Raw genomic sequence first — 22,850 nt, 5'->3', positions numbered from 1 at the left:
CAGCCAAACCCGAAGCAAAGGAGTACACAGCCTGAAGGTGCGCCCCCACCCGGTTTCAGGGTGGGGGGACGTTTTCACCGGTATTCAGGACATCAGATCGAGCATCAACCACTACTACCGGTGCGATTCTTCCCTTCCAACATTTAAGTACCACAGGAAGCGGTAGTTACCGTTCCCTGAATAGATCTTTTCCTTTACCCTTTCCTAAGATTAGTCCCGATACCTCACAGGAATCGGATCTGGTTGACCAGATAGGCCAAGTAGCCTCTAGTCGGGTGACTTCGGTCCCTGAGGTTCAACCAGAAAAGATCACCCTTCCTGATAACAATCAGGTATCTGATAAATGTGTGGAAACAGAAAACGACCAGACTTTCTCGGATGGTCGGGGCCAGATAGCTCTAGGGACGCCTGGTTCAGATCCAATCAGCGCCAGTGGTCCTAGAAATTCTAGGCTGGCCTCCTCAAGCCGGCCTGGCCGACTTGGACATGCTAGTCGCAGACGTTCCGTGGGAACTTCGTCTCAGGGAGTGTCTGTGGTCTCTAGGACCAAGTTACCTTCGTGCTTTACAGTCGCTGGTTTTAATGGCCTGGCCATTGAGACCCAAGTACTGAAGGACAGAGGTTTGTCTACTTCTGTCATTCCTACCCTTATTAAAGCAAGGAAAGCGACTTCCAGCAAAGTCTATTATCACACATGGAAGACTTATATTGCGTGGTGCGAATCTTTAGGATTTCCTCCACGTACCTATTCGGTGTCTCGAATATTGGCCTTTTTGCAACAAGGGGTTGAGCAGAAGCTAGCCTTGAGCACCATCAAGGGTCAAGTTTCAGCATTAGCAATCTTCTTTCAGAAGCCGTTAGCTACCAAATCCTTGGTGCGGAATTTCATCCAGGGGGTGCGGCACCTGGCTCCTCCAGTCCGCGCGCCCTTACCGCCCTGGGATCTTAATTTGGTTTTGTCGGTTCTACAGAAACCTCCTTTTGAAAACATCAGGGAGATTCCCTTGCTTACTTTATCCCAGAAGGTGGCCTTCTTGGTGGCTATTACTTCTGCTCGCAGGGTGTCAGAACTGGCTGCATTATCATGCCAGTCACCATACCTAGTGATTCATAGGGATAAGGTAGTACTTCATCCTAAGCCATCTTTTCTTCCTAAGGTGGTTTCAGATTTTCATCTGAATGAAGATATTGTACTACCTTCCTTGTGTCCTCAGCCCAAGCATCATCGGGAACATGCGTTGCATTCCTTAGATGTGGTTCGGGCAATCAGGGTATACCTGAAAGCTACGGAATCATCCCGTAAGACGGATTCACTTTTTGTGATCACGGATGGCCCCAGAAAGGGTTTGCCTGCATCTGCCACAACCATTGCCAAATGGATTAGACAGACGGTGGTACAGGCTTATTCTATTAAGGGTCAGAGTCCTCCGTTCCCTGTTAGGGCGCACTCCACTCGAGCGCTCAGTACTTCCTGGGCCTTTCGCCATCAGGCGTCAGTGGTCCAGGTATGTAAGGCGGCCACCTGGTCGTCGGTACATACCTTTACAAAATTCTATAAAATTGATGTGACGGCATCGGCGGATGCCTCATTTGGCCGCAAGGTTTTGCAGGCCGCAATTTGAGGAGACCGGTGGTCTACCTCGAGGGTTTTTTTCTGTTTGAAAATTTTTTTGTTGAGTCTCATCATTAAGGATGAGCATTGTAAACTTCTAGTTGGCACCGGTTGGGCCTTCTAGATTGGGATTTGATTTCCATTTTCCCACCCCTCAGTTGTGATACTGCTCTGGGACGTCCCGAAGGTGGTGTATCACCGAGGACTACGTCTGTCGATGAGCGCTAGAGAAAAATGGATTTTTGTAAAATCTTACCGTAAAATCCTTTTCTCTTAGCTCATCGACAGACGTAGTCCCCGCCCCTCTGTTTTGGAGTTGGGTTGGGTTAAATTCTCTAAGCACTGCTTTTTCACATAACTGATTTGCTGAGGCAGAGAGAGAGAGGATATACCCTCTGGGACTGCCCCTAGGGTGTGGCCAGAGCTTTTTAATTTCCTGTCTAGTCCTGCTCCTGCGGAGGTAACATAACCCGAAGGTGGTGTATCACCGAGGACTACGTCTGTCGATGAGCTAAGAGAAAAGGATTTTACGGTAAGATTTTACAAAAATCCATTTTTTTCCGCACCTGATGGGGGTGTGCTCTCACTGTGTCCCTAAATATGAGTGCCACATCCCGATATGAGAAGCATATTTGAGGATTCCCCTTGGGGTGGGACTTTGAAGGTCACTCGAAAAATATACAAAAAATTGTATTGAATATATATTGGTTTTATTACAAAAATAGTAAAAAGTAAACATACACAAATGACATTGAAAACTAGTAAAATTATTGGCAAAACTGATATTGATATGAAGGTGTACAAATCACTCAACCAATTATTCCAAGCAAGATCCGACGTTTCAAGGTGAGAACCTCTTCTTCAGGGATTTTTTGGGGAATAATTTTATCTGTAAGTATTGAAGGAATATATCAAAGCAAACAAGCAGTTGTTGATAATATAGAATATAACAACAAAATATTAATATGAACATGTTTTTTGAGTATAGGCATACACTCATTATAGAACAACATTGTAAGTAAAAAAACGTTGTATACACTTACATGGTTGAAGGACGCATGAACACCACAATTGTTTTGCCATAGATTAAAAACATGGAACATTAGCAACACCCACAGAGATCATCGTCAGCCTTGTCTATGAAAGGAAGGTTTGGTACTTGGAGTAGGTCCAAGAAGGGATATAGCATATGATAGTAGAGTGTGTGCAGACCAGAGGGGGCCCAAATTGCTCCAGCTGGAGTCCAAATTGGCTCAACCAAGGGGGCGGGGGTCAGTCACAGTAATGCTGTAAATTTTTTACTTCTTATTCATTGTATTTCCTTGCTATTTACAGCATTACTGTGACTGACCCCCGCCCCCTTGGTTGAGCCAATTTGGACTCCAGCTGGAGCAATTTGGGCCCCCTCTGGTCTGCACACTCTCTACTATCATATGCTATATCCCTTCTTGGACCTACTCCAAGTACCAAACCTTCCTTTCATAGACAAGGCTGACGATGATCTCTGTGGGTGTTGCTAATGTTCCATGTTTTTAATCTATGGCAAAACAATTGTGGTGTTCATGCGTCCTTCAACCATGTAAGTGTATACAACGTTTTTTTACTTACAATGTTGTTCTATAATGAGTGTATGCCTATACTCAAAAAACATGTTCATATTAATATTTTGTTGTTATATTCTATATTATCAACAACTGCTTGTTTGCTTTGATATATTCCTTCAATACTTACAGATAAAATTATTCCCCAAAAAATCCCTGAAGAAGAGGTTCTCACCTTGAAACGTCGGATCTTGCTTGGAATAATTGGTTGAGTGATTTGTACACCTTCATATCAATATCAGTTTTGCCAATAATTTTACTAGTTTTCAATGTCATTTGTGTATGTTTACTTTTTACTATTTTTGTAATAAAACCAATATATATTCAATACAATTTTTTGTATATATTTCGAGTGACCTTCAAAGTCCCACCCCAAGGGGAATCCTCAAATAAATTTTTCCGCACCTGCTACTTCTTACCAAAGTCTGCGAAAGAGAATTTATCCAAAATATCTCTAATCTTGTTCCCAGTGCACTACATTGTGCCTCATCATACAGACTAGCCCCCAAGCTGTTGTTTACAAAAATTAGAAAGCTTGAAGGGAAAATATCATTTTTTTGGGCTTTATAAACTGAATTATTTCTGCAGCAGCTTCTATACACAGTAAAGATGTTCCACTTTACAGGTAGACTAAGGGACCCCCCCCCCCCCAGGCACTATATTGAAAGTAATTTTTAATTTTTGCTTTTTTCTCATTTTGATGCTTTCACTTTAAGCATCAGTCTCTGCTCTTTTAAAAATTATGTTTTTTACCAGCTTTTTTCTCATTGATACATCCCAGGGCAGTACCCATACCCCCATAACCATTGTATGCCCAATAACTTGCATATAAGCCTTCAAAATGGGCACTTTTGTTTTTTCCATTTTGGGTCTCATAGACTTCACCGGGGTTTGTTATTAATTTCTGAACTTTCACGATGTTCAAAAGTTCTGGTGCGAACCGAACAGGGGGTCGTTCGGCCATCCCTAGTAATCAGTATGGATTTATGAAGAATCATTCTTCATATTAACCTTCTATGACGAAGTGAGCTGCCAACTAGATAAGGGAAGGCCTGTGGATGTGGTGTATCTGGATTTTGCAAAGGCATTCAATACAGTTCCCCACAAATGTTTACTGTACAAACAAAGGTATGTAGGCATGGACCATAGGGTGAGTACCTGGATTGAAAAATGGCTACAGGGGAGAGCTAAGAGGGTGGTGGTAAATGGCAAATACTCAAAATGGTCTGGTGTAGAAAGTTGTGTCTCCCAAGGAGCTGTCCTGGGTCCAATCCTGTTTCATTTTGTTTAAACGATCTAGAGGATGGGATAAACAACTCAATCTCCCAGGAGCCTCTCATGGGGACCCCTACTGGCCCATATACCCCAATGGTAAGTCTGCCCCTGGTCCCAGCACACACACACACCCTCCCCTTACCTGAGGACAGGTCGGAGACAGCGGAGAGCAGACAGAATAGAGAGCCCGATGTCCAGCCGCATTATAGGGAACACCCCCTCCGAGAGAGTTGTGCATGGCATGCCCCACCCTTCCTCTGCTCACCGGCCACCAGGATCCCTTCCCCGGCTCCACATCCTGGTTCCCGCAGGCAAAATAAAGTTTCCATGCTGCACCCTCACTTCTATGGCACACAGGGTGGAAGTTTTAGTTTGCCTGCTGGAGGTAAAGACAGGTATTTTAAAAATCGGAATCCCCAGTGAGTGGATGGGGATCCGGATTTTTCCACCGTCCCCTATCTTGGCATCCTAGGCAGATGCCTGACCGACCATTGATAGTGCCGGCCCTGTATACAGTATTACAGCTTATCAATGCTTCGAAGCAGTGGCTGCATCTATTTCCTGTTCCAGATTTTTTTTCTCCTGGTGATCTTGCCAGTATCACACTATTATATATCTATGAAGGAGCAGCATTATCACTCTAGGCTGTTCTTCTGAATTGAACTACAAACTCCTTCTCTTCTCCTTATCTCCAATTTATACAGGGGTGTTAATCTGAAATTTATGGAAGATAGCTAAGAAACCTGAGCATTTAGCATTGTTTAAAATTTCAGTTCAATCTACAGGAAGGTATAAGGACAAAAGATTTCTGATAACATCAACAGATATTTTCTGGTCTTGGAGTAAATGCAAATAACCTGAAAACAGAAAACGAATGCAGCTTCCACAACCAACCCGTGGTAAGCTGCACTATAATAAAGTGGAGCTCCACCCAAAAGGGGAAGTTCCAATTTAAGGACTTGTCCCCCGCTCCTCTTGAAGCATTGCCACTTTTGAGAATTGGTGGGGGGGGGGGGGGCGTTTACCCAATTTTGACAGGTACCCGCTCCCACTTACTTTTGCTCCAACTGTTTAGGCAATTGGATGCAGAAGTTCTCCTCCCTCCCGACCCTGCAGTCTTCTGGGGCACATGACAGGTCCCAGAAGACTGCTTGACCATTCACAATGCACAGAAGGCACCCGGCTGTGAAGCTGCAAGCTGTCACAGCCATGTGCCCGTAGTTAAGATGCTGGCACTGAGGAAAGAAGACAGCAGGTGTAACTGGCTGGAGTAAGCACACCGCTGGATTGTGGAACAGGTGAGTGGCTGTTTTTTAAAATTTAACAGCTATAGTTTTTGTAGCTGCTGACTTTTGTTTTTTTTTCACAGGAGACTGGAGCTCCTCTTTAAGTTTTTGTTCATGCGTTTAACCGCTTGCCGACCGCCGCAAGTAGATTTACTGCGGCGGTCAGCCCATGCCAGGCAGAGTGACGTTAATTAACGTCACTAGCCTGGGAGGGTCTGGGGAGCGAGCGCGCGCCCGCGGAGGCGCGCTCCCGCTCCCGCACGGTCACGGACCCCCCCGCGCGTGTGACCAGCGGACCCGATGTCCGCCGGTCACTCGGCGATCGTCGGGGGAGAGGGAGAATGTCAGGCAGCTTGTGTAAACAAGCCACCTGTCATTCTCCTCAGTGTAAAGACACTGATCACACGGATCTACTATGTAGATCCGTTGATCAGTGTCCTTACAGCTCAAGCCACAGCCAATCACAGTAGAAAGCACGCCCCTAGGGACACACACAGCCCCTCCCTCCCAAATAAAGTTAACCCCTTCACTACCAGTGTATTTTTACAGTAACAGTGCATATGTATAGCACTGATTACTGTAGAAATGTCACTGGTAACCCCAAAAGTGTCAAAAATGTCAGTCAAGGGTCCGATCTGTCCGCTGCAATGTCGCAGTACCGCAAAAAAATCGCAGATCGCCGCCATTATGCGTTAAAAAAAAAAACAACAAAAATGACAAAAATCTTTCCTTTTGTTAGTAAATGCGATAACTTTTGCGCAAACCAATAAAAATACGCTTTTTGCGATTTTTTTTTACCAAACATAGATAGGATAAAACAAATTGGCCGAAAATGTTAAAAAATTTTGATTTTTACATTTTTTTTGGGGGGAATTTCATATAAAAAAATGTGAAAAATATTGCTATTTTTGCAAAATTGTCGCTCTTTTTTTGTTTATAGCGCGTGATCAAAAAATCGCACAGGTGATCAAATACCACCAAAAGAAAGCTCTGTTTGTGGGAAAAAAAGGACATCAAATTCGTTTAGGTACAGCGTCGCACGACCGCGCAATTGTCCATTAAAGTCACGCAGTGCCGAATCGCAAAATACCCCCTGGTCTTTTAGCAGGAAAATCCTCCGGGGCTTAAGTGGTTAAATATACTTCAAAAGTTGTAAATGCTGGTGTTCTGTAAGTGGCAACAACACTGGCTACCAATCCCAGACTGATCTGCTCACAGTTGCATTTTCACTGAAATATGTGTTGGTGAGAATTATGGCAAACATATAACTTATTTATTTGTATTACAAATATATATATATATTTTCTACCTAGCAAAAGTCATAGCATAGAGAAAACAAACACTGACAGTAAGCATTATTCTTTATTGACATGATATGACCTCTTTGCTTTGGTTTGGTGAGAGAAAGAAAACTTGTCACCTTGATATTCATAAGAAATTTTTGTTCTTTGTGCCACAGCTGCTGCCAACCGCACAGATCCAGTGTTTGACACACTGAGGACTGGAGTTATCATGGCAAATAAGGAGAGAAAAAAGGGACAAGATGACAAGAAAAATGTAAGAAATCCAAAGTCTGAATTTAAATACAAAAAAACTCAGTTATGTTTTATATGAAAACTGCACCCTATATAAAGTATTTTCTAAATTCTACACTTCATAGTTACTATAAGGATTCTTTTAAGTTTAAAATGTTTAAGAAGAGGTATGCTCTATTTTATAGGTATGAAATTATTTAAAATATATTTTCAATGAAAATATGCAAAACTGTCGACTTTAAGCTCAACACAAATGACATGTGGGCACTCTGTGTGACATGAGAAAAAAAAGGTTTAACCATACTGCCACCATAAATGTTACAGCTGCAGTGACATCAGCATGTAAACCAACTTCCAGCCACTATAGTACCTAAGAATTTGTTGACCTTTTTACTGCAGGCTGCTGGCTATGTAATAGTAGCCACTCAATCGTTTTGACATGGTAGGGGACATGCAACACCCTTGCCTGACCCCCACCTGCGATGTGTCCCAGGCTTACCTGTTCCTCCTGGGTGCTTAGGACCTACATGAGAGATGTCAGGATGGAGAGCAACAGAAAAGCAATGAACATCTGTTTGCTGATCTGCCCTACAAAGTATGAACCCAAAAGCACTTAGCTCCGAGCATTTTGGGGTTTAGAGTTTAGAGATTGAGCAAAATTTTGGGTACTGATATTTATTGTGGTTGGCATATTAAGTATCTGTTTACTTGACACAACGTTGTCTTTTATATTTCCCCCAAAAATTAGGGATTTCATTGTGTTTTTGTGCACTAAAATTAATTTGTGTGTATTTGCGAAAAGTATAAATTTAACAGTACTGCAAATATCCTGTGACGAAAAAAAAAACCTGCAACTACCACCATTTGTTTCTACGAGGTCTCTTCTTTCAGAAATTATAAATGATTTGAGGATTACGTTTTTTATGTAGAAAATGTACAATTTTTCATGTGTGTGCAAAATGAAAAAATGGCTTTGGCAGCAAAATAGTTATCCTTTGCATAAGTCTAAGGCTACTTTACTCTAAGACATGTAAAAATGTTGAATGGTCCTCCATAGCAATGTTTTTTTGCCAAAAATATTTTTAAAAAAGGACTGAATGTGTTTTTTTTCAAATTCTTTGTTTTTAAGCATTACAAGGTAAGTACAGAAACCATAGAACAGACACAAAAATAATAATATATTCATACAGAGGCTCAGTGAAAGGATCACATGCCAACCTAGATCTCGATCCCAGGTCTCACATGGTAACCAGTTCCAGGCATGAAGAGCAGATATATGTATGAGAGAATGCCCCAAACGACTGGGCACTATGATGTCTGTGTACCCTGTGTTACTTTTTACATGGTAAACACCGTCAAAAGGAGAAAGTAAAGAAGGTAGCGCTAAAGGGGAGAAGACGAGAAAGAAGAGAAAAGTGGAAGAAAAGAGAGAGAAGGAAAATAAGCTAAAAAAAGGGAGTGGAAGGGGAGAGGTAATGGGGGGAGAGAAAAGAGAGGAGGAGGAAGATAAGGGAAAAGATTCTAATCACTCCACCATCCCACCAGATCCAGGAGAATCACCGGGATGACCTCCAGGTTCACAGGGAGGCAATTTAGCTCAGCAAAGCTGCATATTCATCAGGGATTTTTTTTTCCCAGTAGAACAACTTTTTGAGGATTTTTTTTTCAGGAAGGGGATCTTTCTCAACCAGACGATATGGCCGGGGCCTGTGTCTGCTTCTAAAAAAGCAGAATGCAGCTCTTCACCACAGTTAGCAATAATAGTAGAATAAATTGCTTATAAGCCTTACCAGAAAAATGACGGTGATGAAGGAGGAAAAATGCAGGATCCTGCGGTAACACTTGATCTGTAAATTTCTGGCTTATACGGTGAACTTCTGTCCAATAAGGATGCAGTAATCAGCAGTACCAGAAAATATGAAGAAGACAGCAGTCTCCTCTACACACCACCAGCAGATGTCGGAGCATTGGGGGAACATCTTTTAAATCCTGGTAGGTGCAAAGTACCAACGGGTTAACAGTTTGAAACCAGACTCTTGGTGTTTGGAGCTGTTAGAGGTTTTGTAAGTGAACAGGAGAATTCTCTCTACTTGCTTATCTGTAAATCTCAGCCCTAGTACATGTTCCTCTGTATGTGTTTTTAAATGTGCAAAATATAAACTTACTAAATGAAGACAACGCAACTGTACATTTAAAAAAATAAAAATGTTTTTTTTTCTCTGTTAGGGCAAGTTGGACCAGACTTTATCATTTTTTTTTTTTTACTTCTTTTGGATAAGCTGCTGGATTGTGGTTTATAAAATGTGTAGGGTTTTTTTAATTGATGGGCATATATCTTTTTTAACCTTTGAATGATAATGGAAAAAAATGGTTATAAAAGTAAAAAAGAATTACTGTGTTAAAATCTGAAAACAGGCTCATCCTGTTCTGAAAAAAAGAAGAAAAGAAATAAAATTGGGGTATACAGTAAAAAAAAAAAAAACTTCAAATGTGCACCATTTACAATCTAAAAAAATATTTCTTAAGCAATCAAAAAGCTATCAATAAAAAGATTATTTTTTTAAAAAATGTAATACAACAAAATTATCAACCCAAATTGAAAAAAACAATTCAAATAGTAAGGGAACCTAGTACAAGAACAGTGTTATCTGATATTCAATATAACAATAAGAAAGGTCCTGTGAACATAAAATATGCATTATATATTTTAAACACCAGTTTGAAAGCCCAAGTGACCAGATGTGTGATAAATAAAGTTCTAACAATGGTCACATGGAAACTGGATGTCACGTCAGTGGTGTACCGGGAGTGACATATTGAAAGTGATGCAGAGGACATCGGGTGAGACCGAGACTGCAGTTTAATGTTCCTTCTGGCACAATACATCATCCAGTCTGAGTGACTTTAGTAATGCTGCATTGTTTTAGCTTCTTGTGAGTGTGTTTTTAATACAATTACACTTACACTATTGGAGCCAGGAGCAGAAGCCATGTTAGATGGAAGTCATCTGTATAAGAATTAAATGCCAATCTGTAAAGAGAGGCATTGCTGTCTGGTGAGTTTTAATCTGCTGGGGAGAGGTGTTTAATCACTGCAGCACTTTTTATTCATCGTGGAGAGATTTAACTTTTTTTGAGAAGAGTTTATTTAGAACTGTTGCAGGAGGGACTAATCTTTATTTGAGCACCGCAGAACTTTTTATTCATGGTGGAGAGACTGAACTTTCCTGAGAAGAGTTTATTTAGAGCTGTCACAGGATGGACTGACTAATGTTTTTTTTTTTTAGTCATACACCTGGTCACTTGGACTTTCACAGTGATGTTTATTTTATATAATACACATTTTATGTCTACAGCTCCTTTCTTATTGTTTCTTCTTGTTATATAGTATTACATATTTTGGGTGTATTGAATTGAAGGTTCCAGTGATATTGCAAATTGTATTAATATTAATTTTTCGTTATTGTATGTCTGCAGCGCTGAGTTGGGTGATTATATTTATGTTCCCTGTTATAATCTAAGTCAATTTGATTTACTTAAGGTAAATAGGCCCTTCACTTTGTAAGTAAAATTACACATTGCAAGAAATTTTGCCAGACTTTAGTGAATGTGATGAAATTTCACTTTGTGCAGAATGCCCGATCACTTTCAAAGGAAATAATAAAAAAAAGCATTTTGCTTGTACATGATTAGATGAGGGAAGTCAGCAGAGGAAGTTCCTTTGCAATGCGCCACTTCCCTTGCAAAGTGAACAGTCTATTTGCCTTTAATAAATAAATTACCATGCAACAATTAACCATTGTAATTTTAGAGGAGGATGTCAAATAAATGTCTGCCAATATATGAAGCACCAAGTCAGAAGGATGTCTCACTATTAGTATAACAGATCTTATGTTTTAACCTGACTGTGTAATTCTATAATTAAATTGAACTGTGGTATCATGTTAACTCTGAAATGGATCAAGACTACTTCATGGGTGTGTCAAAATAATAAAAGTTACTGGTTATTGTTTTTATTGGTTAACTGGGCATCTGAAGCATGTGCCTTAGCAAGAGCCTTGCATCTGCAGCATCCAAACAATAGCATTACAATGGCTTATTAGTGCTGTTTACTATAGCAAAATTATCTTTACTGACTTATAGAAATATACAGAGAATGTAACCTGCTTCTCCCCTAGCTGAGCCTGATACAAAGACTTGAATCCTTGTGCACCTCAGTCATGTGACCAACGTTATAACTTTTAGGACAATATCTTTCCGAAAGGCCAGTCTATCCACATGGCAGGCTCTCCGACACAGCAGTTCTCATGTGAAAAATTAGTATAGTGGCTTCAGAATGAAGGCTTAAACCCTATCCATTTTGATCATGCTACCATTTATGTTAGTAACCACCAGTGCCCTAGGTCTAGGTCTTTCATGGGAAAAGGCACATTTGTCAAGTTGATGTAGTGACCTTGTGCCTCCAAATTTGTATATGATTTTTACTCCACTTAGGCTTTAAATGTTTTATTTTCAATTACTTTTTTCTTATCCCTCAAAAGCATTACTTTTTTTTTTTTTTTTTAAATCAGACTCCACAAGAACAATGTGTATAGCTATACAGTAGTGTGCATTATATCTCATAGATAATTATTGTTAAATTATTACCATTGTTGATTGTAAAATTTGATTCTTATATATACAGTATATATATATATATATATATATATATATATATATATATATATATATGTATGTATATTTTTTTTTTATACAGTATCCCACAAAAGTGAGTACACCCCTCACAATTTTGTAAATATTTTATTATATCATTTCATGTGACAACACCGAAGAAGATACACTTTGCTACAATGTAAAGTAGTTAGTGTACAGCTTGTATAACAATATAAATTTGCTGTCCCCTCAAAATAACTCAACACACAGCCATTAATGTCTAAACCGCTGGCAACACAATTAGCCATTTTCCCTCCCCGGTGTCATGTGACAGGTTAGTGTTACAAGGTCTCAGATGTGAATGGGGAGCAGGTGTGTTACATTTGGTCTTATTGCTCTCACTCTCTCATTCTGGTTACTGGAAGTTCAACATGGCACCTTATGGCAATGAACTCTGTGAGGATCTGAAAAAAAGAATTGTTGCTCCACATAAAGATGGCCTAGGCTATAAGAAGATAGCCAAGACCCTGAAACTAAGCTGCAGTTGAGCGCACGTGCTCAGCATCATATCCAGAGGTTGTCTTTGGGAACTAGACATATGAGTGCTGTCCGCATTGCTGCAGAGGTTGAAGGGGTCAGCCTGTCAGTGCTCAGACCAAACGCCGCACCCTGCATCAAATTGGTCTGCATGGCTGTCATCCCAGAAAGAAGCCTCCTCTAAAGATGATGCACAAGAAAGCCTGCAAACAGTTTGCTGAAGACAAGCAGACTAAGGATATGGATTACTGGAACCATGTCCTAAGGTCTGATGAGACAAAGAAAAACTTATTTGGTTCAGATGGTGTCAAGCCTGTGAGACGGCAACCAGGTGAGGAGTACAAAGACAAGTGTGTCTTGCCTAGAGTCAAGCATGGTGGTGGGAGTGCCATGGTCTGGGGCTGTATGAGTGCTGCCAGCACTGGGGAGCTACAGTTTATTGAGGGAACCATGAATGCCAACATGTACTGTGACATATCTTTATGTTTGAAGCCTGAAATATGGCAAAAGGTCGCAAAGTTCAAGGGGGCTAAATACTTTAGCAATGCACTGTATACAAGCTGTAAACTCACTACTTTACATTGTAGCAAAGTGTCATTTCTTCAGTGTTGTCACATGAAAAGGTATAATATATATATATATATATATATATATATATATATATATATATATATATATATATATATATATATAATATACACACACACTCACAGTGTATGTAGTTGCTTTAGCTGTGCTGTCATTTTCTTAGAAAACAGCATTTTTAATGGTTTTTGCTTTAGCAGCTCTACTGAGAATCACAATTTGAACTTTTCCAAGGTCTTCCAGTCTTTCTTTGCTGTGAAAACTAGTGCGATGTTTGAATAGAAAGCAAGACAAGCACTGATATGATAATTGTGTCCATAATATCGTGTGAAGTCTTTGGATAAAAAGAGCCTCATTTCATTAAAATTGTCCTTGTCTTTATCTGCCTGTATTTATATAACTGGGTAATTTCCCATTAGCCTGCTGCTATGATTGACGAGGAGCCTGAGCCCCCCAAACCAGAAGAAGGCAAGCAGGAAGGAGGTAAGAATTTGCCCTACTATATCTGAATGTGGCAACTAATCAGCTTCAAGTATGTAAGCGTTCAGTACTTTGTTGTCTTCTGTGTGGTATATTCTTTTATGAATATTTTATTATGTACAGTTCACCTTACAACCTGTGAACAAATATATGTCAAACACACAGATTAACCAGTAATGGCTGCTTTCCGTAATACTGTCTCTGACATGAAGGTCAGACTTATGATTCTGCCCAAGGTCAGTTTAGCCTTTTATCCTCTCCATGCAGTTAACGAGCACCAATTATAATTGAGTAATAATAATTGCAAATCCTGTGTTTTAATTGTTTCTGAAAAGAGCTTTGAGGTCTCGCAATGAAATGTGCTACACAAGGGCTGTCATTTTCACCACTGTTGTCTTGTTTAATTCCAGATTCTCCTGATGGTGACAAGAAAGGTGACAAAAACCCACAGGATGCAAAGGTAATTGCTGATCTGCAAATGTTTTTGTTCTACAGAAGTAGCAGGCAAGAAAGTTGATTTGGGGGGCAGGGGCACACATTTATTTTTCTAATTTTACTTTGCAGTTATATTAATATATTAACAAGAAAAATTCTAGTTTCAAATGTTATCACTAATTAACTTGCTGTTGATATAAAACCATTTTTGATATGCATAAAACTATACATTAAACATAAAACCATGACCATTGGAGATCTCCACTGGCATTAGGTGTCTATGAATCACCATGCGGTGCTAAGTGACAACTATACCAGCTGCTGTTCTCTGTAATATGTGCATTGCTAGTGGTGGAAAAAAAACTGAAAATTTACTTTCATATACTTATCGTAATTTTCCTTTACTGATGGACTCCATGGCAGCCTACATGTGGGTTAACCCCGCCTCCTCTCCTATGATATAGGACCCTACTCCCATAAATGACAGCTCCTGGACAGTGAATGTGTTCCATATCTAGCCCAGAGGGTGGGAACTCCTGCTGCCGGTAAGTATATGATAGGAAATTTTCAGTTTTTCCTGACAGACTCCATTGCAGCCTACCTGTGGGAAATACCTAGCCAACACCACATGGGTGGGAATGCTGAACAAAGAAAATTTAAATTCACACTGTCAACGGACAAAATTCTTAGACCAAAATTGACAGAGGGCAAATACGCCGATTCCACACAGTAGTGGGCCATAAAGGTGTTGATGGATGACCAAGAGGCCGCCTTACAGATGACTTCTGATGCCACATGAAGCAAAGCTGCCCAGGAGGTCCAGAGGCTCCTTGACGAGTGAGCTGTCACCGCCTCCGCAGGAGCCCAGCCCTTCGCCTTATAAGTCCGCTATGGTACTGGAAGAGGCACGCTTCCGTCTATTTTTGCCAGAGAAAAGGATGAAGAGAGGATCTGATTATCTAAAGGATGCTGTAGCCTGAGGGTAGTCTTTAAGGGTTTCCCCCATATCTAAGGGGTGAGTCTCGGCCCCTTCTTGGGCCTGAAATGTAGGAAGAACGATCTCCTGGTTTTCATGGAAGACAGAATTGACCTTTGGATTTGAGTTGAGCATGGATATAAAACTACCTGATCCAGGAAGAAGGTTAGAAATGGCTCTGTGTAGCCAAGGGCTCTGATCTCTGAAACTCTCTTAACTGAGGTGATCGCCCTCAGGAAGGCAGCCTTGATGGAAAGGTTCCTGAGGGACAGGGAGTTGACTGTTACGGAACTGGATTCAGAGAGAGCATGAAGAACGAGCAGAAGATCCCATTTAGGAAATCTCGGTATCCTCTGAGGTCTGAGTCTAGCCTTGAAAAATTGCTGAACCAGCGGATGACTAGCCAAGGAGAAACCGGTGAAAGCTGACAAGGCTGAGGCTTGAGACTTAGCGTGCCTACTGACAGAGCCAGGTCTAGACCTAAATGAAGGAACTCCATGATTTCCTGAACTCCGGGGTTCATAATTGACTTCTCGATGGAAGAAGTGAACTCTGTGGAATAGGCCCAAACTCTTTTGTAGACTCTGTTCGTGCTTGCCCTTCTTGAACTCATAAGGTTGGGGATGACCCCATGTGGGCAGCCAAGGGCTTTCAACCTCTCCCTCTCAAAAATCAGGCCGTCGAATGCAGCTGCGCCGGACATGGGTGCAGCGATGCTCCCTGCGAAAGAAGGTTTGGCTTGAGGGAAGGGGGACCGTATTCCGATAACTGAGCTGCAATATAAGTGGGAACCATGGCCTGTTTGGCCAGTATAGAGCCACCACAACGACCTCGACGGCCTCTGCTTGGAGCTGCTGCAGGAATCTGAGGATGATTGGAATCGGGGAAAAGGCATATGCTCTGTCGAGCTTCCACTGATCCATAAGGGCATCTATCCCAAAGGCTTGGCGGCACCGGCTCCGAGTGTAGTATTTCCTCAATTTGTAATTGCAGGGGGAGGCAAACAGGTCGCCCTCGGGGCACACCCTCAGAGTCAGGATCCACCTGAATGTCTCTGTGTGGAGGGACCACTCGTTGTGATACAGCTGTACTCTGGAGAGGAAATCCGCCTGGGCATTCGGAATCCCGGGAACCTAGACTGTCGATATGTCGGCAGATGAGTTTGGGCCTATGACATGATAGGATCCAGTTCCCGCAAGAGAGAAAGAGACCTGCCTTGCCTCTTCCCGCAAGATTCCGATGAAGTGTTGTCCATCCTGAGCAACACAGACTTCCCTTCCGTCAGATGGCAGAAGGCTTTGAGAGCAAGAAAGGTGTCCCAAAGCTCCAGGATGTTCGAGACTGGTCTGTAGGGTTATGAGGCCCATCTGCCCTGGGCTGTTTCTAACATGCAGCAAGCTCCCCATCCTGAATTGCTGGCATCAGTTGTGATGATGGTCCAAGAAATTCGGGTGATGGAATAACACCTGAGCAGGTTCTTGCGCTGGAGCCACCAGGGAAGACTGACCCTCATGCTCAAGGAAATACAAATGAGTTGATTGTGTTTTTCTGGATCCCATTGTTGGAGAAAACCTCTTTGAAAAGGATGCATCCTCCAGAGGGCCCATTTGATCATGGGAACCAAGGAGACCATCATGCCGATGATTCTGGGGCACTAAGAGGCTTTTGGGTGTTAGGAGTAAAAGGTTGGAAGGATTCTTTCCCGAATTACCAGGATTTTCCCCAAGGGTAAGGCGATCGTACCCCTGACTGTGTCGAACTGAGCCCCCAAGTAGATCAGATGCTGTGCAGGCTCTAGATGGCTCTTCTCTAGGTTTAGTAACCATCCAAACTCCAGCAGTGTTGAGACAACCTGGCCCCTGTGAACTAGCAGCTAATCCCTGTCTTGAAATAGAAGAGGGAGGTCGTCGAGATTGTGATGTAAGCGTATGCTCTTTGTCCTGATGAGAGCTACCACCACCAAAAGGAGCTTTGAGAAGACCCTCGGGGATGTAAGGAGACTGAAAGGGAGGCAAATGAACTAAAGGCGCCTTGAGTGTCTACATAGGAAAGCAGAATCCACCTTTTATCTTCTGAGTGAGGCAAAAGGGTAGGAACATATCTGAGAAGAGGGTCTTTGGCAAAGAACCACGTGTGACCTGAGGAGACTGTTTTAATGGTCCAAAAATCTTTTGAATTGAGAATGCCCAGACATGCAGAAAGCAGAGCAGGCGTGCCCCCATCTGACATGTGTGAGTGGGCACAATCTCAAAAAGATTTAGTGGCATCCCACCCACTGAAAGCCGAGTTCTTAGTAGATCTTGGCTAGATCTTTTCAACTCCCATCCTGGCCTGTAGAAGCGAGCCTCTCTTGCCTGGTCTGAATTTTTCCTCATTGGTTGGGGTCTCTTCTGATCGAACAGGCGCTTATCTTGGGGTAGGAAGCCAGACTTCCTGCCAGTGGCCCGTGCTATGGCGCTGTCCAGTTTATTCCAAAACAGTGAGGGCCCCTCGAAGGGAATCCTATACCAGGCTTGTTTAGAAGCCGGATCGGCAAGCCAAGGGCGAAGCCACAGGGCTCACTTAGCTGTCATGGAAGAAAACATAGCCCAGGTCAGGAGATGTAGGACATCGATAGAGGCTTCACCCAAGAATACTGACGCCAACCTTAGTTCTTGTAGGGGATAATTTTCAGCCACTTCCTCTGAAACACCTCGGAGCTTAGTCTCGATATCCACCATCCAGACCTTCATTGCCTTGGACATGGCTACCAGGGCCAGGGTGGGTTTGCAGGCCGTGCCTGCCATAACATAAACTCTCTTGAGTTCTAGCTCTATTTTCCTGTTGAGACAATCCTTGATGGAGACTGCGTCGTCCAGAGAAAGGGTGACGTGCTATGCCAGCCTCATTACTGCAACACCTACTAAAGGGGCAGACTCCATGTGCCTCACATCCCCTGCTTTGTAAGGATAAAGCATCATTAGAGATATGGGAGACTATAAAAATAAAGTAGTCTTTAAATGGCAACAAAATGTGGGGCAGGGTGACTCGACTTCTGCTGGTCTAAGAGTAACATCTAATCCAGTAACCATCCCTCCACCCAGTACCCCATTAGAGGGGGCTGGACAGAGTGAATCTTGCCACTCCCCCTTCCCATACCAAACTACCCATAATTCTTGGTCCCAACCCAGGCGTGGTAGGGGACGTGGGAGAGGAAGAGGTAGAGGGCGACCCCCCCCCCTTTACGTCAAACGGAAAACAATGTAGTTTCCTATAACAGGTTTTCACCTATACAGGAGGATGGTGAGAATGCTGCTCAGTATATTACCACTCACCCTTCTGAGAGAGACTATGTACCCTCCCAGCATTATGGTCGGCCTTACCATGAACAAATGGGGGATAATCAATGGCCCCAATATCCAAGGGGCTATCAGCATTCCCAATCGGGTAATCCTGATCCCTATAATAGACAGGCGTCACATAATAATTATTACAATAACCCTTTTCACGGGGGTACCCCAAGGACCAAAAGACTAAAAGATGGAAGAGAGGGACCAGAGGGGGTAGGAGGGTCCGCAACAAAAAGAAGAGGGCGATACTGAGACATAAGGAACTTTTTAATTTAAGTTCTGCTCCTCTTTCAAATGAGGAGAAGTATGTCCTCAATCATGGACTTAAGTTCGCCCCCCCCCTGACCTCTTAACAAATTTGAGACGTTTGTAGATCTGCAAAAATACGTCCGGAAAATGAGTAATCCTATCCGTCCTAGAGTGGAGTATTCTATGGGAGTTAGGAACACTCCTTTTTCCAATGCTTCACTCTTTAACCCCACAGGTCCTCTGGCCCCCTCCCTTTGAGTTTTTCGGGATTTAGTGGCCAAGGATTTAGACCAATTATCTCTGAAAAAATCACATAGGAACCATATGTTCGAACGGGGGATGAAATCCCTTAAGGAACGTAAGGACATAATTGTGAGGCCTGCTGACAAAGGGGGAGGTATAGTTATCTTGGACATCTCCTCATATAATAACGAGATGAGTAGACTTTTGTCCGATTGAGAAACATACATCCCCCTTGGTGGTAATCCTACTGCAGCCTACAAAAAAGAATTGGTCACTTTGGTAGATGATGGGCTCCAGAAGGAGAGAGCCTTTTTGATTCCATCTGCTCCGAGGATACCCATTATCTACTATTTGCCAAAAGTCCACAAGGATCCGGTGAACCCACCTGGACGACCAATTATCAGTGGAATAAATTCGGTCACTTCCCGGGTGGGCAAATATATTGATTTCTTCTTGCAGCCCCTGGTCATCAAGACCCCTTCCTTTCTAAGGGATTCAATACAAGTTATTAACAAACTTAAGAGTATTGAATGGAAGGACAGTTATGTCCTAGTCACTGCGGATGTGTCATCCCTATATACAGTGATTTCCCACCAACATGGCAGAGAAGCAGTCGCACACTACTTCGGGCAGAGCTCCCTGTTGAACTTCCAGAGTCAATTCATCCTTTCCCTTTTGGACTATGCCATGGCCCACAACTATTTCTGGTTTGGAGGTACCTACTACAGACAGAATAGAGGTGTGGCCATGGGCGCGAAGTTTGCGCCAAGTATGGCCAACTTATTCATGGCCAAATGGGAGGAGGATATCATCGATAATATGCCAAGGCCAGAGATTGTACTGTGGCGGAGGTACATCGATGACAACCTCCTCCTATGGGATGGTGATTTTGATGCATTGGAAGCATTTATGACCATGCTTAACAATAATGACAGAGGCATTAAATTACAACATGAAAGGAGCAGAACAGAGATCCACTTTTTGGATCTGAGGATTAGGGTGGTTGAAGGCACTCTTGAGACATGGAACAGGAACGGATTCATTGACACATCCAGTTGTCACCACGTGGCGTGGCTTAAATCCGTTTCTGTCAGTCAATTCCTTAGATTAAAGAGAAACTGTACAAACAGGACAGATTTTCTACATGAAGCCTCTTCTCTTAAAACCAAGTTCTTGGAGAAAGGATACAAGGAGGAAGAGTTGGAAAGAGCACTGATCCAAGCGGATCAGCGTAATAGAGAAGATCTGTTGTAGCCTAGAGTGTGAGAGAGGAATGATACTTTTCAACATGTGTTCTTCTCTTCATACTCTGTGCAGCATTTTTCCATTAAGAAAATCATACGGAAACATTGGCACGTTCTGAGGAATGATAATCTTCTGGGTCCTCTCCTCTCTGAGGCCCCCAACCCTTATTTTTAGGGGTGTACCCCCTTTGAGGTTGCAAGTGGAGCCTAATATAGTGGATCCTACAAAAACTGTTTCATTTTTTCAGAAATGAGTAGGTTTCTTTCCTTGCAGGAGATGCGCTATCTGTAAATTGAATAACAATAAGGAAAGAAGGGTGGAATCCTTTTATTCTAGTAATACCCAACAAGATTACAATATAAAACCCTTCATCTCCTGTACTACGAGGTATGTGGAACAGGGGTTGCGAACATTGCTAAGGGTTTCCCAAAGCATAGTGTGTCACGACATTATGATCTTTGTCATGGAAGGGACCCCAGTGGCACCACTTTCCTGGGAATTGATAAATTCTCAAAAAATTGGAGGGGGAGCAACATGACTAGGGGAGTGTCCCAACTCGAAACAAATTGGATTTATCATCTAAAATCATATGCCCCAAATGAGCTGAACATAGAGTGGGACCTCAACTCTTTCATCAATAATTCATGAGTAATTTTGGATTCTCTACTTGTCCCTGCCACTCATCCTGAGATATTTTTTTATATCATTTGTTTCTTAGGTCACCACCTGCTATTGTATTCTTTTTCCTGTATTTCTTTTAATTATATACATCACATACCTATTTAATATGGTTTTAGTGTAAAGAGTTTTAACCTTTTTTATGTAGTTATATTTTTGGTGTTATAATTTATCTCTTGTATAAGTGATGTTTTATGTATGAGATTCAGAGAGCATGTTTGGAACCCCTGGGGCTTTCTATTTTCTGACAACGAGGTGGCGCTGCATTCCATTGTCCTATAAACGGCTGTGAAAATGCACAATACGATATGATTCGGTTCATATTCCCCTAATTATCCTGAAAATTTGTGGCCTATTAAGGCCTTTTGTTCTTTGATGAACCGGTTATCATGAATTGATCTAGGTATTGTTAATGGACTTTTGAGTTCGGTCTGCAAATATGTCCATTTCCTGAACTGTTGGATTGCATCCGCTTCCGGAACGCTAAACCATTTTATTTATATGCTATTTTAGATCTGTTTCTCTCATTCAGGATCAGGGGTTGGCAGCTTGATTGATTGATCTATGTTTATATCCTTAATTGTATGTACTCCCATTAAGCGCAGCAATCTCTCCACATAAGGATAAAGCTTTGCCAGCTTGAAGAAAAGGGAGGCCTTGTTGTCTCCTTTGCCCCATTCATTTAAAGTGATGTCTTTCAGTTCCGTGCGCAGTGGGAATGTGGAGGCGTTCCTTCCCCAGGTGCTTAAAGAATTTCCTTTCCTTCACTTTGGGTATCACTGGTTCTTCCCACTTTAGGGCCTCCTTGATGGCTGATCAGAGGTGAGACTAATGCAAAGTCGAAGCCACCCCGAGGCTCCATCCCCTTCAGTGTCACTCTCCGAAGACTTTCAAAATGAGTAGCTCAGCTAAGAGGTGCCTGGATCCTCATGTGCATCTCCAACAGTAGTAGTTTGGCTCCGTGTGCCGGTAGTACCCCTTTCTTTTAGGGACTGATGTACCACTCCTCTCACAAGAGACTCCATATTCTGGTTGCCAGCCTCTCTCCCACTGGCTGTGTAAGCAAAGCACGGCTCGCAGAGGGACTTGTCCTCTGGGACATGAGTCCTGCATCCCCAACAGGCTTTCTGAGCCGGGCAGCTATCGTGGTGGTGGGTGCAGTGTCTGGAGAAGGAATTAGATGCCTGCTCCCAGTTGGAGACTCATGGTGTCTAGATCTTGATGAAAAATGTTAATGCGGCCTGGCAGGGTCTCTGTCCTGATGCGTAGCGGACCTGTGATCATACCTAGAAGAACTTGGAGGGAGAAGAGAAAAGAGAGAGAAAAAGGATTAACAGACCGAGGGGCACCCCAGACCAGCCTGGGTGGAAATGGAGACCAGCACCCACCTATTACAAGAGGGCTGGCCACAAGAAGGTGGTGAAGCCATGTCCATCACTGAAGACTGTAAGGCCCCCCGGGAACTGGTGGAAGAGAGAGAGAGAAAAGGCATAAAATCATTCAAAACTCCATCAACCTCCCTCCCCCATGTCCCCCTCCAAAGGTACCTGAGGAGAGAGGCACAAGGCTTGGAGAAGCTGTCACAGCACCCACAGGACTCCCCAAGGAGGCTGGGGCTGACAGCCGCTTTAAATTCCCCGCCTGCTTGAAGTCACAGGCCGAGCAGGCGTCTTAGTGGCCCTGAATGCCAGGCTGAGCTACCGCGCATGTGTGAACAGGGACTCGCCTCCAAATGTGGCACCGTGCATGCACAGAATCAAGCCTTGGTCTCGCTAGTGGCCCTGCACATGGGCCAGAGCAGCCCTGGCGGCCAAACCTGGAAGCAGCAGCGGCTTGGAATGTAGCCTCACTCGAGACGCCATGAGAGGCCAAATACCACTAGAGCCAGGGAGAAATATAGACACTGAGACACACAAAGAGTACTGCCATGGAATGAGGCCAGAAAAAAATCTTCAGGCTCTGCCAGTGCTTTGCAGTCTGCAGTGTCTATACTGGGCAAACACACTACACAGAACCAAGGGGATGCCATTGCCATTCACCCACCCATGGCTGTTCCCCGGACAGCACAGACACTGAGAGATGTAAGCTTAAAGTGAACCCACTTGCAAGGGCCGGACACCAGAAGGACGCTA

General features: G+C 42.8%; 1 protein-coding gene across 2 annotated transcripts in view; it reads left to right on the top strand.

The window, feature by feature from the left end:
* The window catches only part of STAC3 (SH3 and cysteine rich domain 3), a gene marked incomplete at its 5' end in the record, with an annotated part of 183,657 nt that overhangs the window by 147,175 nt on the left and 13,632 nt on the right, over positions 1-22,850 (top strand). For both annotated transcript variants that reach the window (XM_082247152.1, XM_082247151.1), the window contains 3 exons: positions 7,234-7,331; positions 13,503-13,566; positions 13,974-14,023. In XM_082247152.1, coding sequence (XP_082103278.1) covers positions 7,234-7,331; positions 13,503-13,566; positions 13,974-14,023 — 212 coding nt within the window. The remainder of the gene's footprint in view (positions 1-7,233; positions 7,332-13,502; positions 13,567-13,973; positions 14,024-22,850) is intronic.

This window comes from Pelophylax lessonae (assembly GCF_965119305.1).
Source record: "Pelophylax lessonae genome assembly, chromosome: 2".
NCBI classification, from domain to species: domain Eukaryota; kingdom Metazoa; phylum Chordata; class Amphibia; order Anura; family Ranidae; genus Pelophylax; species Pelophylax lessonae.
The sequence above is the reverse complement of the archived record's forward strand: the minus strand, read 5'-3'. Positions and strand labels throughout refer to the sequence as shown.